The 16,100-nt window shown below is 49.4% G+C and overlaps 1 protein-coding gene across 1 annotated transcript; it reads left to right on the top strand.

The window, feature by feature from the left end:
• Nucleotides 1-2,351: 2,351 nt before the first annotated feature.
• On the top strand, nucleotides 2,352-5,119 carry LOC123754122 (beta-1,3-galactosyltransferase brn). Its single transcript, XM_045736320.2, has one exon. It carries the CDS (start codon nucleotides 2,987-2,989, stop codon nucleotides 4,169-4,171), a length of 1,185 nt encoding a protein of 394 aa, XP_045592276.1. The 5' UTR covers nucleotides 2,352-2,986; the 3' UTR covers nucleotides 4,172-5,119.
• The last annotated feature ends 10,981 nt before the right edge of the window (nucleotides 5,120-16,100 follow it).

Raw genomic sequence — 16,100 nt, 5'->3', positions numbered from 1 at the left:
AACATGAAAAGCACTTGGAAAACTATCTCTAGTATCCTAGGAACTAAACAACACTCACATAACTAAATAAAACTCTACAAGGATGGGGATATACCGTCAACTGATTTAGAAATGGCAAATGAATTTAATAGTTTCTTTTCATCGGTTGGTGCTAATCTTGCCAGTAAAATCCCACAGACTCAGACACATATTAACACATATCTCTCAGGCAGCTATCCAAACTCTCTTCTCCTTTCACCAATCAGCCCGGCAGATGTCGTGTCCATCATACACTCTCTAAAAACCAAGGCAGGGAACACCAGTGAAATTCCGTCCATTGTGTACAAGAGAGCCTCCCATGCCCTTGCCCCACCCATAGCACTACTGTTCAACAAATCTATAGAGTGTCACACCTTCCCTGATATCCTCAAAAAAGCAAGAGTAACGCCAGTCCATAAAGGAGGCAATCCGGCGGACATAAACAATTGTAGACCAATATCAAATCTACCCATTCTATCAAAAATATTTGAAAAAATTATTTACAAACAGCTCTATTCCTACCTCGTAAAATTCGACATACTCAGCCCCTGCCAGTTTGGCTTCCGGTCCCAAAAGAGCACCAATGATGCAATCATTAGTCTCCTTGACATTATCTACTCAGCCCTTGACAAAAATGAGTTTCCGATTGGACTCTTCATTGACCTAAGAAAAGCCTTTGATACTGTTAATCACAACTACCTCTTACTTAAACTCCAGCATTATGGAATCCGAGGCCTTGCCCTTGACTACATCCGATCCTATCTTAGTGACAGACACCAATATGTAACCATCAATGATACAACTTCTTCCACTCTACCAATTACCGTTGGAGTGCCACAGGGCAGCATCTTAGGACCTCTTCTATTTCTTATATATATATAAACGATCTGCCTAATGTCTCTAATATTCTCAAACCTATATTGTTTGCTGACGATACTACCCTTATCTATTCAAACCTCAACCCACATACACTAAATAATGTTGTGAATAATGAATTAAAAAAAGTCCACTTATGGATGTCAACGAACAAACTAACATTAAACATCGAAAAGACTTACTACATCTTATTTGGAAGCAAATCATCAAATGCAATTCAGCAACAGATAGACAACATTAATATCAGTAATAAAAATGATGGCAAGTTTCTTGGCCTATTCCTAGACAAGAGACTCAACTTCAGCACCCACATTCAACACATAACTAAGAAAGTCTCTAAGACAGTTGGTATACTCTCCAAAATCAGATATTATGTTCCTAACTCTGCTCTCCTCTCACTATATTATGCACTAATCTACCCCTATCTTAATTATGGTATCTGTGCATGGGGGTCTACCACTGCAAACCACCTTAAGCCCATCATCACACAGCAAAAATCTGCTATCAGAATAATAACTAACTCTGCTTTCAGACAACACTCAGCTCCCTTGTTTAAATCCCTAAACTTGCTAAATATTAACTCCCTCCACACATTCTCTTGTGTCAACTACATTTACAAAACCCTGTTCTTAAATGCAAACCATGCTCTGAAACTCTCCCTGGACAGATGTAATAGGACCCATTATCACCACACCAGAAATAAATATCTCTTTGATATCCCCAGGGTCAAACTTAATCTGTGTAAACACTCTATGCAAATTAAGGGACCTAGTCTATGGAACTCACTCCCTAGTGAATTGAAAAACTGTAAAACTTTTGCCTTATTTAAAAGCAAAACCAAAAAGTACCTAACTTCATCTATTTAGTTTCCTACACTGAGCTTTAAATTTGCTCTGTACCTAGTGGTACCCAATCTCATAATTTTTATGTAATATCAAACAACCTTATCATTGTGTTCATTGCTGTCTTCTTTTATGTGCTAGCCATATGCTGTATTGTGACTACCAATTTTTGTCAACTACCATTCAAGCTGTCATTGCAATCAATCTTATATTGTTTCTGCTGTATTGTGCCTACCAATTTGTTGTCAACTACCATTTTAAGCTGTCATTGCAATCAATCTTAGCTACCTATGTGCTTTAATATACTGTACCTACAATTTTCTCTCATCTTCTTTTTTTTTTCATTTCATGTAATCTGTTATCATTTTTTTGTCTATAAATTTTGCAAGTATTTACCTCCTTAAAATTTTCTTAGATTAAGGACCTGCCCGAAACGCTGCGCGTGCTAGTGGCTTTACAAGACTGTAATTACCATATTTGTATCCTCACATTCCTTATGTACATTCTTGTATATGCATAAATAAATAAATAAATAAATAAATAAATAAATAAATAAATAAATAAATAAATAAATACCTGCTTCAAAATTCAGATGGTTGCCATTTTCTATGACAGGAGCGGAGGCGGGAGGCAAGCGACGCCTCGGTAAGCTGGACGCTTCTCACCAGTCTCATCACCTCCTCCACACTACAAGTTTACCCTGGTGTACCTTAGACAGTGACGCATCCCTCTCGAAAATATACCATTTGGAATACATTCCCAGGAGCACGGTACTATTAACCATCAAGGTTAGCCTATCAAGGCTGATGAAGTTATACATTATATGAGGTTTCTCCGATCACTCCTTCTCAAGGTCATCCCACTGGAACATGCAAATCTTCAGCAGTGGATATGTGTCATAACATGACGGTCTGCTTAACAACCCTCACAAATTACGGAAAACCTTAGGAGTGTGAAGTTGTAGTGGCTGCAATTGACTATGCCTGCGGACAATTGTGTAGTGACTATATTAGGGTGTGCGCGTGCTGGCCCGCACACTGGGAATGCAAGGTCACTGTCAGTGCTGCAGCCACCTTCTCTCACCATATAATCCAGGAAATATAAATATATGCGGCAATTATCCTGTAGAAAACAAATAATGCAAGCTTTAACATAATGCACGGATCTAATACAATACATGTGTCATGTATCATCTCTATTGTATAATTTGTATAGAATGCTGAGAGTATAATGCAGTTATATCCAGATACATGCGAAGGATATGCAATTTTTCAGTAAATGCCGTTTGTCAGAGTGTAGAAAGCATGGGGCGGCCAGTAGTGTGGTGTGGGCGGGTGTGTGTGGTGGGAGTGGTGGGCGTGGTAGTGGTGGTGGGAATGTGGAGGAACCTACTAGCCACCCACACCCATTACACTCCCCAACCCCTCAGTGTCCATCACCTCTATCCATCCAGCATTCCCCTCTTAGATCTACCGGGATTTACATATATAATTAACAATGATGTATGTGACGGTGATGTCTTTATCACTGTAATAATCCACACTCATCCAGCTAATCGTTTAGAACGGGACGTGATGCGGCAACATGTCCCTGCCGAGGACTTGAGAGACCTGGGTATGCGTCGAGTATTTCTGCTAGCTCGGGCAGAGTGGCAGGACCAGGAGCTTTACCACAAGACCCCACAGTGGAGTATAGATGAAGAAAACATGAAGTATCATGATATAATTCAAGGCAACTTTAAGGAACATTACCACAACCTCACCTACAAGCACATCATGGGGCTACAGTGGGTCACAAATTATTGCCCACAGTCTAAATTCATTATCAAAATGGACGATGACATAGCCGTTGACTTGTACCAGTTCCGTGATAAACTAAAATCTAGATACTGGGACAGAAAGAATCTCATACTTGGACTGCTGCAAGTTGAGGCGAAACCGGTCAGAAATAAAGATAGTAAGTGGTATGTGAGCGAAAAGGAATATCCGGAGAAATACTATGCCCCGTTCGTGTCCGGCTGGGCCTACGCCATGACTATCGACGCTGCTACAGCCATCGTGTCAGAGTCCTTCAAGTGGCCATACTTCTGGATCGATGATGTTCACGTCACTGGAACACTTGCTGGAATGGTGGGGGTCAAGCATGAAGCGCTCAACCGCTTCTACACTCTCCACGTTGATCACCTACACTGCTGTGTAGAATTGCCAAATAACGCTGATCATTTTTGTGATTTCTTGGCTGGTCCATCGGAGGGTGATCCAGATGTCCTGGCCCGAGTGTGGGATCATGCAAGGTCGTGCTATGTGCATCCCTGTCAGAGGCGCCGTCCGGAGTCTAGTGTGAGCAAGACCTGTGTACGGACTAGGCTACCTCCTCTCTCACCATTGGGTAAAGGCCAAGGTGAAATTGTTAAAGTTTATGGGCCTTTTTTATAAGGAAACCTCACGGCGAGTTGTAATGGAATACAAACTATGCTTAATTGTTAAATATATGATTAATATTTAAAAACATTTTAAACGATTTTTTTTTACTTCTAAAAACAGTTTTAAATTTTTTTATATGATCAGGATGAGATATAATTCATCAACCTACTGGTTGATGCTGTAATTATATCTCTTATTATTGCATATAATGAATATTTAGTAATTAAAACGCTATTTCCAGTATACACTACTCATGTGCCTTCTAAATAAAGATTACATTAATGAAACACAACAATATTAATTCAGATACAGTGTTGAAATATGTACACTGCTCAATATATTATTTTGAAAACGTGTATTTGTACGTTGTAAGAGGTCATTGTACATGTATATTATATTTGTATAATATAATTATATTTGCTAAGATAATAAGGGTCCTATTACAATGACATTAACATCAAGAGTTCAACCCATCCATCTCTTGAAAGAATATCAATAGCAAGAAGTAGATCTATTTTCAAAACATTCCCTTCTGCGCATTGGTAGACAGTGAAATCAGACATCTAGCCTAGTGAAATGATGATGTAAGATAAAAAAAACATATTTTTCCGTTCTTTATCTTGCCAGAATGACTATTTGATGTACATGTGCCTATATTATATATATATGAACTGTTATACAGGAGAAGTGCTTGCAAGTCAGTACCTAGACTACCATTATTAATGTAAATACCACCTCTGTGGTCATTATAAGTGGATGTATTGCCTAGCAGGCAATAAATAATATTGACTACATGCAATATTCCTATATTTACTGTTAATGTTTTTGATACACAATGTTCTCAATGGTGCCACAAAGTAAGGCACACTTTCAAAACATGTTCAACCATTTCTTTCAATAACCCAACGTCTAGTCTGTTGTTAATACATGGTTAAATATATAATTAAAGATTTAAATTTATTTCACTTTTATTTACATTCGTTAACACGTTAAAACTATGTTCATATATATTTTATCTGTATATATTTAACGCTCAAAAAACTAAATCAATTATGAAATTAATATGAAATAATTGTTAGCGCGAAGACTGGGCCATAGTGGTCACTGTCAAGTCTTCATAAAAACGAATAAGGACGTTATCAGTAGTGCTGATAGCATATTCGAAACTATAGTTAAATAAGTAAATTCCTTTATGTCAGTGGGGTCTAACCTCCTGACCATCACCACCCACCTGACCACCACCACCAGCCACCTAACCACCACCACCAGCCACCTGACCACTACCACCACCACCAGCCACCTGACCACCACCACCAGCCACCTGACCACTACCACCAGCCACCTGACCACCACCACCAGCCACCTGACCACCACCACCAGCCACCTGACCACCACCACCCACCTGACCACCACTACCAGCCACCTGACCACCACCACCAGCCACCTGACCACCACCACCAGCCACCTGACCACCACCAGCCACCTGACCACCATCAGCCACCTGACCATCACCAGCCACCTGACCACCACCACCAGCCACCTGACCACCACCACCAGCCACCTGACCACCACCACCAGCCACCTGACCACCACCACCAGCCACCTGACCACCACCAGCCACCTGACCACCACCACCAGCCACCTGACCACCACCACCAGCCACCTGACCACCACCACCAGCCACCTGACCACCACCACCAGCCACCTGACCACCACCAGCCACCTGACCACCACCAGCCACCTGACCACCACCACCAGCCACCTGACCACCACCACCAGCCACCTGACCACCACCACCAGCCACCTGACCACCACCACCAGCCACCTGACCACCACCAGCCACCTGACCACCATCAGCCACCTGACCACCATCAGCCACCTGACCATCACCAGCCACCTGACCACCACCACCAGCCACCTGACCACCAGCCACCTGACCACCAGCCACCTGACCACCACCACCAGCCACCTGACCACCACCACCAGCCACCTGACCACCACCAGCCACCTGACCACCACCACATGCCACCTGACCACCACCACCAGCCACCTGACTACCACCACCAGCCACCTGACCACCACCAGCCACCTGACCACCACCACCAGCCACCTGACCACCACCAGCCACCTGACCACCACCACCAGCCACCTGACCACCACCATCAGCCACCTGACCACCACCACCAGCCACCTGACCACCACCACCAGCCACCTGACCACCACTACCAGCCACCTGACCACCACCACCAGCCACCTGACCACCACCAGCCACCTGACCACCAGCCACCTGACCACCACCAGCCACCTGACCACCACCACCACCCACCTGACCACCACCACCAGCCACCTGACCACCAGCCACCTGACCACCACCAACCACCTGACCACCACCCCCAGCCACCTGACCACCACCAGCCACCTGACCATCACCAGCCACCTGACCATCACCACCAGCCACCTGACCACCACCACCAGCCACCTGACCACCACCAGCCACCTGACCACCACCACCAGCCACCTGACCACCACCACCAGCCACCTGACCACCACCACCAGCCACCTGACCACCACCAGCCACCTGACCACCACCACCAGCCACCTGACCACCACCGCCAGCCACTTGACCACCACCACCAGCCACCTGACCACCACCAGCCACCTGACCACCACCACCAGCCACCTGACCACCACCACCAGCCACCTGACCACCACCAGCCACCTGACCATCACCAGCCACCTGACCACCACCACCAGCCACCTGACCACCACCAGCCACCTGACCACCACCACCAGCCACCTGACCACCAGCCACCTGACCACCACCACCAGCCACCTGACCACCACCACCAGCCACCTGACCACCACCACCAGCCACCTGACCACCACCACCAGCCACCTGACCACCACCAGCCACTTGACCACCACCACCAGCCACCTGACCACCACCACCACCAGCCACCTGACCACCACCACCAGCCACCTGACCACCACAACCACCAGCCACCTGACCACCACCACCAGCCACCTGACCACCACCACCAACCACCTGACCACCACCACCACCCACCTGACCACCACCACCAGCCACCTGACCACCACCACCAGCCACCTGACCACCACCACCAGCCACCTGACCACCACCACCAGCCACCTGACCACCACCACCAGCCACCTGACCACCACTACCAGCCACCTGACCACCACCACCAGCCACCTGACCACCACCAGCCACCTGACCACCACCACCAGCCACCTGACCACCACCAGCCACCTGACCACCACCACCAGCCACCTGACCACCACCGCCAGCCACCTGACCACCACCACCAGCCACCTGACCACCACCAGCCACCTGACCACCACCACCAGCCACCTGACCACCACCACCAGCCACCTGACCACCACCAGCCACCTGACCATCACCAGCCACCTGACCACCACCACCAGCCACCTGACCACCACCAGCCACCTGACCACCACCACCAGCCACCTGACCACCACCAGCCACCTGACCAGCACCACCAGCCACCTGACCACCACCACCAGCCACCTGACCACCACCACCAGCCACCTGACCACCACCACCAGCCACCTGACCACCACCAGCCACCTGCCCACCACCAGCCACCTGACCACTACCACCAGCCACCTGACCACCACCACCAGCCACCTGACCACCACCACCAGCCACCTGACAACCATCAGCCACCTGACCACCACCAACCACCTGACCACCACCACCACCAGCCACCTGACCACCACCACCAGCCACCTGACCACCACCACCAGCCACCTGACCACCACCACCAGCCACCTGACCACCACCACCATCCACCTGACCACCACCACCAGCCACCTGACCACCATCACCAGCCACCTGACCACCACCACCATCCACCTGACCACTACCACCAGCCACCTGACCACCACCAGCCACCTGACCACCACCACCAGCCACCTGACCACCAGCCACCTGACCACCACCAGCCACCTGACCACCACCACCAGCCACCTGACCACCACCACCAGCCACCTGACCACTACCACCAGCCACCTGACCACCAACAGCCACCTGACCACCACCAGCCACCTGACCACCACCACCAGCCACCTGACCACCACCACCAGCCACCTGACCACCACCACCAGCCACCTGACCACCACCACCAACCACCTGACCACCAACAGCCACCTGACCACCACCACCAGCCACCTGACCACCACCAGCCACCTGACCACCACCACCAGCCACCTGACCACCACCACCACCAGCAACCTGACCACCACCACCACCAGCCACCTGACCACCACCACCAGTCACCTGACCACCACCACCAACCACCTGACCACCACCAGCCACCTGACCACCACCACCAGCCACCTGACCACCACCACCACCAGCCACCTGACCACCACCAACCACCTGACCACCACCAACCACCTGACCACCACCACCACCAGCCACCTGACCACCACCACCAACCACCTGACCACCACCACCAGCCACCTGACCACCACCACCAGCCACCTGACCACCACCACCAACCACCTGACCACCACCACCAGCCACCTGACCACCACCAGCCACTTGACCACCACCACCAGCCACCTGACCACCACCACCACCAGCCACCTGACCACCACAACCACCAGCCACCTGACCACCACCACCAGCCACCTGACCACCACCACCAACCACCTGACCACCACCACCACCCACCTGACCACCACCACCAGCCACCTGACCACCACCACCAGCCACCTGACCACCACCACCAGCCACCTGACCACCACCACCACCAGCCACCTGACCACCACCACCACCACCAGCCACCTGACCACCACAACCACCAGCCACCTGACCACCACAACCACCAGCCACCTGACCACCACCACCAACCACCTGACCACCACAACCACCAGCCACCTGACCACCACCACCACCAGCCACCTGACCACCACCACCACCACCAGCCACCTGACCACCACAACCACCAGCCACCTGACCACCACAACCACCAGCCACCTGACCACCACCACCAACCACCTGACCACCACAACCACCAGCCACCTGACCACCACCACCAGCCACCTGACCACCACAACCACCAGCCACCTGACCACCACAACCACCAGCCACCTGACCACCACCACCAACCACCTGACCACCACCACCAGCCACCTGACCACCACCACCAGCCACCTGACCACCACTACCACCAGCCACCTGACCACCACCACCAGCCACCTGACCACCACCACCAGCCACCTGACCACCACCACCAGCCACCTGACCACCACTACCACCAGCCACCTGACCACCACCACCAGCCACCTGACCACCACCACCAGCCACCTGACCACCACCACCAGCCACCTGACCACCGTAGTGCGGGAAGGTACGGGGATCAATACGTACACACGGAGGCCTGACGCACCATCACGTGAGGTAAACGTTTAGCGGGGGGCGGCGTGGACACGTTCATCACAGGGGCGTGTTACCACGGCCTCGCCCCGCGTCATGTTTACCTTGTGTCGTCACCAGTCATACTATCATGCAAGAGGAGCCACACATCTATGGATCATCCAATAAAATCAGCAGACTTCTAGATGTTACTACTGCTCGGCTTAGACTCGGTTACAAGTATCTCTGGGAATTCTCATTATCTGCTGAGTGATTGTAACCTATCCACCGCTGCCCACTGGATGGGGGGCGGTGTGCAGGACAAACATATAACTTGTGACACTAGCTCTCCACATATGTCAGTTGCTTAATTTAGAACCTGTACTTGAGGTCGATCTCGAACCCATTGTTGATGTGACGACTTATACTGAATTTTATAACTAGCTCATCAAGATTGTAACTTGCTTAGCTAAATGAATTGTGGGGTTCAGTCCCTGAGCCCATTATGTGCCTCTGTAACCCTTTCCACTACCGCCCACAAGATGGGTATGGGGGGCATAATAAATGAACTAAACAAAACACCAGCAGGGACCCTGGTGCTGGTGCTGGGTGTTGCGTCATGTTTACCTTGTGTCGTCACCAGCAGGGACCCTGGTGCTGGTGCTGGGTGTTGCGTCATGTTTACCTTGTGTCGTCACCAGCAGGGACCCTGGTGCTGGGTGTTGCGTCATGTTTACCTTGTGTCGTCACCAGCAGGGTCCCTGGTGCTGGGTGTTGCGTCATGTGTACCTTGTGTCATCACCAGCAGGGACCCTGGTGCTGGTGCTGGGTGTTGCGTCATGTTTACCTTGTGTCGTCACCAGCAGGGACCCTGGTGCTGGTGCTGGGTGTTGCGTCATGTTTACCTTGTGTCGTCACCAGCAGGGACCCTGGTGCTGGGTGTTGCGCCATGTTTACCTTGTGTCGTCACCAGCAGGGACCCTGGTGCTGGTGCTGGGTGTTGCGTCATGTTTACCTTGTGTCGTCACCAGCAGGGTCCCTGGTGCTGGGTGTTGCGTCATGTGTACCTTGTGTCGTCACCAGCAGGGACCCTGGTGCTGGTGCTGGTGCTGGGTGTTGCGTCATGTTTACCTTGTGTCGTCACCAGCAGGGACCCTGGTGCTGGGTGTTGCGTCATGTTTACCTTGTGTCGTCACCAGCAGGGACCCTGGTGCTGGTGCTGGGTGTTGCGTCATGTGTACCTTGTGTCGTCACCAGCAGGGACCCTGGTGCTGGTGCTGGGTGTTGCGTCATGTTTACCTTGTGTCGTCACCAGCAGGGACCCTGGTGCTGGTGCTGGGTGTTGCGTCATGTTTACCTTGTGTCGTCACCAGCAGGGTCCCTGGTGCTGGGTGTTGCGTCATGTGTACCTTGTGTCGTCACCAGCAGGGACCCTGGTGCTGGTGCTGGGTATTGCGTCATGTTTACCTTGTGTCGTCACCAGCAGGGACCCTGGTGCTGGTGCTGGGTGTTGCGTCATGTTTACCTTGTGTCGTCACCAGCAGGGACCCTGGTGCTGGTGCTGGGTGTTGCGTCATGTTTACCTTGTGTCGTCACCAGCAGGGTCCCTGGTGCTGGTGCTGGGTGTTGCGTCATGTTTACCTTGTGTCGTCACCAGCAGGGACCCTGGTGCTGGTGTTGCGTCATGTTTACCTTGTGTCGTCACCAGCAGGGACCCTGGTGCTGGTGCTGGGTGTTGCGTCATGTTTACCTTGTGTCGTCACCAGCAGGGACCCTGGTGCTGGTGCTGGGTGTTGCGTCATGTTTACCTTGTGTCGTCACCAGCAGGGTCCCTGGTGCTGGGTGTTGCGTCATGTTTACCTTGTGTCGTCACCAGCAGGGACCCTGGTGCTGGGTGTTGCGTCATGTTTACCTTGTGTCGTCACCAGCAGGGTCCCTGGTGCTGGGTGTTGCGTCATGTGTACCTTGTGTCGTCACCAGCAGGGACCCTGGTGCTGGTGCTGGGTGTTGCGTCATGTTTACCTTGTGTCGTCACCAGCAGGGACCCTGGTGCTGGGTGTTGCGTCATGTTTACCTTGTGTCGTCACCAGCAGGGACCCTGGTGCTGGGTGTTGCGTCATGTTTACCTTGTGTCGTCACCAGCAGGGACCCTGGTGCTGGTGCTGGGTGTTGCGTCATGTTTACCTTGTGTCGTCACCAGCAGGGACCCTGGTGCTGGTGCTGGGTGTTGCGTCATGTTTACCTTGTGTCGTCACCAGCAGGGTCCCTGGTGCTGGGTGTTGCGTCATGTGTACCTTGTGTCGTCACCAGCAGGGACCCTGGTGCTGGTGCTGGGTATTGCGTCATGTTTACCTTGTGTCGTCACCAGCAGGGACCCTGGTGCTGGTGCTGGGTGTTGCGTCATGTTTACCTTGTGTCGTCACCAGCAGGGACCCTGGTGCTGGTGCTGGGTGTTGCGTCATGTTTACCTTGTGTCGTCACCAGCAGGGTCCCTGGTGCTGGTGCTGGGTGTTGCGTCATGTTTACCTTGTGTCGTCACCAGCAGGGACCCTGGTGCTGGTGTTGCGTCATGTTTACCTTGTGTCGTCACCAGCAGGGACCCTGGTGCTGGTGCTGGGTGTTGCGTCATGTTTACCTTGTGTCGTCACCAGCAGGGACCCTGGTGCTGGTGCTGGGTGTTGCGTCATGTTTACCTTGTGTCGTCACCAGCAGGGTCCCTGGTGCTGGGTGTTGCGTCATGTTTACCTTGTGTCGTCACCAGCAGGGACCCTGGTGCTGGGTGTTGCGTCATGTTTACCTTGTGTCGTCACCAGCAGGGTCCCTGGTGCTGGGTGTTGCGTCATGTGTACCTTGTGTCGTCACCAGCAGGGACCCTGGTGCTGGTGCTGGGTGTTGCGTCATGTTTACCTTGTGTCGTCACCAGCAGGGACCCTGGTGCTGGGTGTTGCGTCATGTTTACCTTGTGTCGTCACCAGCAGGGACCCTGGTGCTGGGTGTTGCGTCATGTTTACCTTGTGTCGTCACCAGCAGGGACCCTGGTGCTGGTGCTGGGTGTTGCGTCATGTTTACCTTGTGTCGTCACCAGCAGGGACCCTGGTGCTGGTGCTGGGTGTTGCGTCATGTTTACCTTGTGTCGTCACGTGCTCCACCCTCTCCAGCAACACGGACAGGACCTAGCAACATGGTCCACACCGTACCAAGTCTTTGAAATGTACGGTTCTTATATTTAGATGTCGGGGTTACGATAACGCGCTGTTTCTGGATTATTGGACCCATTCCGAAAAGTAGATGGTCCTTAAGAGAGTTGAATCGACTGACAAGTGACGGCCATCTCATTGGCATATATATATATATATTTTTTTTTTTAGATATATACAAGAGTTGTTACATTCTTGTACAGCCACTAGTACGCGTAGCGTTTCGGGCAGGTCCATGGAATACGATCCCCGCCGCGAAGAATCGTTTTTTCATCCAAGTACACATTTTACTGTTGCGTTAAACAGAGGCTACAGTTAAGGAATTGCGCCCAGTAAATCCTCCCCGGCCAGGATACGAACCCATGACATAGCGCTCGCGGAACGCCAGGCGAGTGTCTTACCACTACACCACGGAGACTGATCAAATACATATAGTGTCTTAGTGTATATATAACTATACATATAAAGTACAGTATCTTAATATATATATATATTGTGACGATAATCTCCTTCAAGAGATTGAGCCTGCTCTTCCCTCCACAATTACGTCGTTGGAATTATATAAAACTACTAGGGAAGAATGTCCAACAACGACAACAACACCAGCAAGGCTTGCCAGAGCGCAAAACGTTGCAGCCACACACCTGTTCGGACTCAAACCGCCAAACTACTTGTTGATCGCTACCGGCCCCGCTGATTGGTCGCCGGTCTGGCTGCACCTGCACTCGCCCCCCCATACTACTTGATGTCTGGGGTCGCCACGACCTCAGACCTCAGAATGTTCAGTGCTTTCGTGGTTATCACTCCTCCCAGCTAGACGTTAGCGTGTACTGAGAGAGGTGATAGCTTAAAGCCAATATTCCAGCACCTCCCATTTAACTGTGTTGCACTTCTTGTTATTTTGCCTTAACGTAACTTTTCATTGTGTCATTTAATTATTCTTATTATTTTGATTGATTGATTTTATTATAAGAATTTGTTTGTGCATTTTATTCATGTTTTGATTTATTTAACGTAATTAAAATTTCATTGTTAAAGTTTACTTGTGTTTTGTGTGTCTTCTCCTTACCTTACCACAGACGAAGTTCCAGTTTTTTCTTTTTTTTTTTATAACTATGTGACGAGGCCATACCCCTAGCCTTAAACAGCCGAACACCAACGCGTTACCGTCACAATATATATATATATATATATATATATATATATATATATATATATATATATATATATATATACATATATATAATATATATATGTTTCATTGAATATGACCGCATATTCTGTATTTATTATTTTCTGGTTTAGGGCTTCTATCCCTCTAACTATTTTCTTAGCATCAGGGCTTAATTGGAATAGGAGTTCTCCAAAACTCATTTTCGTACTTTTAAGGTGAAGAAAAGAAGTGATTTACTATAGAGTGTATTACACTTATTTGTATAATTTGCACGACGTTTCGAACCTCCATGGTTCATTCTCAAGTGAACAGATCTTACAATACTAGTTGATTTTATACCCGCATTAGGTCAGGTGATAATACAATGAAGGTGAAAAACATGAGGGGATACATAAGGGATAAACATAGGGGCTGCAGAAGGCTTATTGGCCCATACGAGGCATCTCCTATCTAAACACAAAGATTAATCCAGTGTAATTGGCCTGTTATGTTGGACATTGTCTTCTGTGTTGGCATCGATATGTTCTTGTCTTGTCCTTACTCTCATGGTGGGTAGAGTAAATAGTTCCGTGATTTGGGTGTTCATGGTAGGTCGCTCTATTCTTATGTGAATTGCCTCAAGAATTTGTAATCTTCTTGAATCTTGGGTTTTGTCTATTATGCAAGTATTCTTGTTCAACATTTCTCTTGTTAGAGTAATGTCATGGGCTTGTCTCATGTGATTCCTAGGGGCACCAGATTGAAGATGGCATGTCAAACGCCTCGTCAGCTTGGTCGACGTCATACCTATGTACTTACATTGAAGGTTACATCCTTCGTGGGGGCAAGTGTACATGTATACAACGCTTGACTGCTGTAGAGGGTTCTCCGTCGGCTTCGGGCTGTTTTTGATAAGGAGTTCGGAAGTCTTCTTGGTTTTGTAGAATATTATCAGGTTTATGTTTTGGTTAGGAGTAGTGCTTTTTACTCCTTTACGGATTATTTCTTTCATTATTCTTTCCTCTTTTATATGTTCACTGTGCATGGTTGATTTGTAATATAATTTTATTGGGGGTGTTGTGGTTTCTGTTCTAGGTTCTGAATTATACCAACGGTCCAAGTGTCTTCTTATAGCAGCGTTTATTTCCGCGTTGCTATATCCGTTGTTCACCAATACCTGAGTTACTCTTTCAAACTCTCTACTCACGTTGCTCCATTCAGAGCAGTGGGTAAGCGCTCGACGAATATAAGCATTGAGAACACTGGCTTTGTATCTTTGGGGGCACTCACTTCTACCGTTCAGGCATAATCCTATGTTGGTGGGCTTGGTATATACGTTGGTGCTTAAAGAGGTTCCTGTTTTTGTTATTAGTACATCCAAGAATGGCAGACTGTTATTTTCACTATTTTCATGTGTAAATCGGAGTACTGACTCTCTCTCTAGGTGTCTTTTTAGGTCAATTAGTTCATCTGAGTCTTTTACTATTACGAATATGTCATCTACATAACGGCAGTATACAGTTGGTTTTTGTCTGCTACTGAAGACCCTATCTTCGATGGTTCCTATATAAAAACTAGCAAATAAAACTCCTAAGGGGGAGCCCATTGCTACTCCGTCTATTTGTAAATACATGTCTCCTTGTGGACTGATGAAAGGGGCTTCCTTTGTACATGCTTCGAGAAGACTTTTCAAGTGTGGCTCAGGTATGTCTAATTTGGGGGTGCTCTCGTCTCTGTATACTCTGTCCAGTATCATTCCTATGGTTGTGTCGACTGGGACGTTGGTAAAAAGATTCAACGTCCAGGGAAGCGATGATTCCATCGGGCTGGGTAGATTTGATCAATTCTAGGAAATCTGCTGATGATTGTAGACTAAACTTACTTGGAGTGTATGGAGTTAGGAGTTCATTGAGTTTTTTTGCCAGGTGATAAGTTGGGGTTGGTATTTGGCTGATTATAGGGCGTAGTGGGTTACCTGGTTTATGCGTCTTTTTCTGCGCGGCTCTGGTCTCAAAGTAAACGCCGCAAAATGCCGGACGCTGAGCATAGCGATTGATGCGCATCGGAAGACATGGCATGTCCCCACCAGGAAGGCATATTATGTCGGAGACGATGCAATCGGTACTATGAGTGTGGCGGACGAGTACAAGTACTTAGGGATACCGATCGGAGCCGGGGGCAGACGCT

This window comes from Procambarus clarkii, chromosome 6 (assembly GCF_040958095.1).
Source record: "Procambarus clarkii isolate CNS0578487 chromosome 6, FALCON_Pclarkii_2.0, whole genome shotgun sequence".
Classification (NCBI taxonomy): Eukaryota; Metazoa; Arthropoda; class Malacostraca; order Decapoda; family Cambaridae; genus Procambarus; species Procambarus clarkii.
Note: the sequence above shows the minus strand (reverse complement) of the source record. Positions and strands in the feature narration are given on the sequence as shown.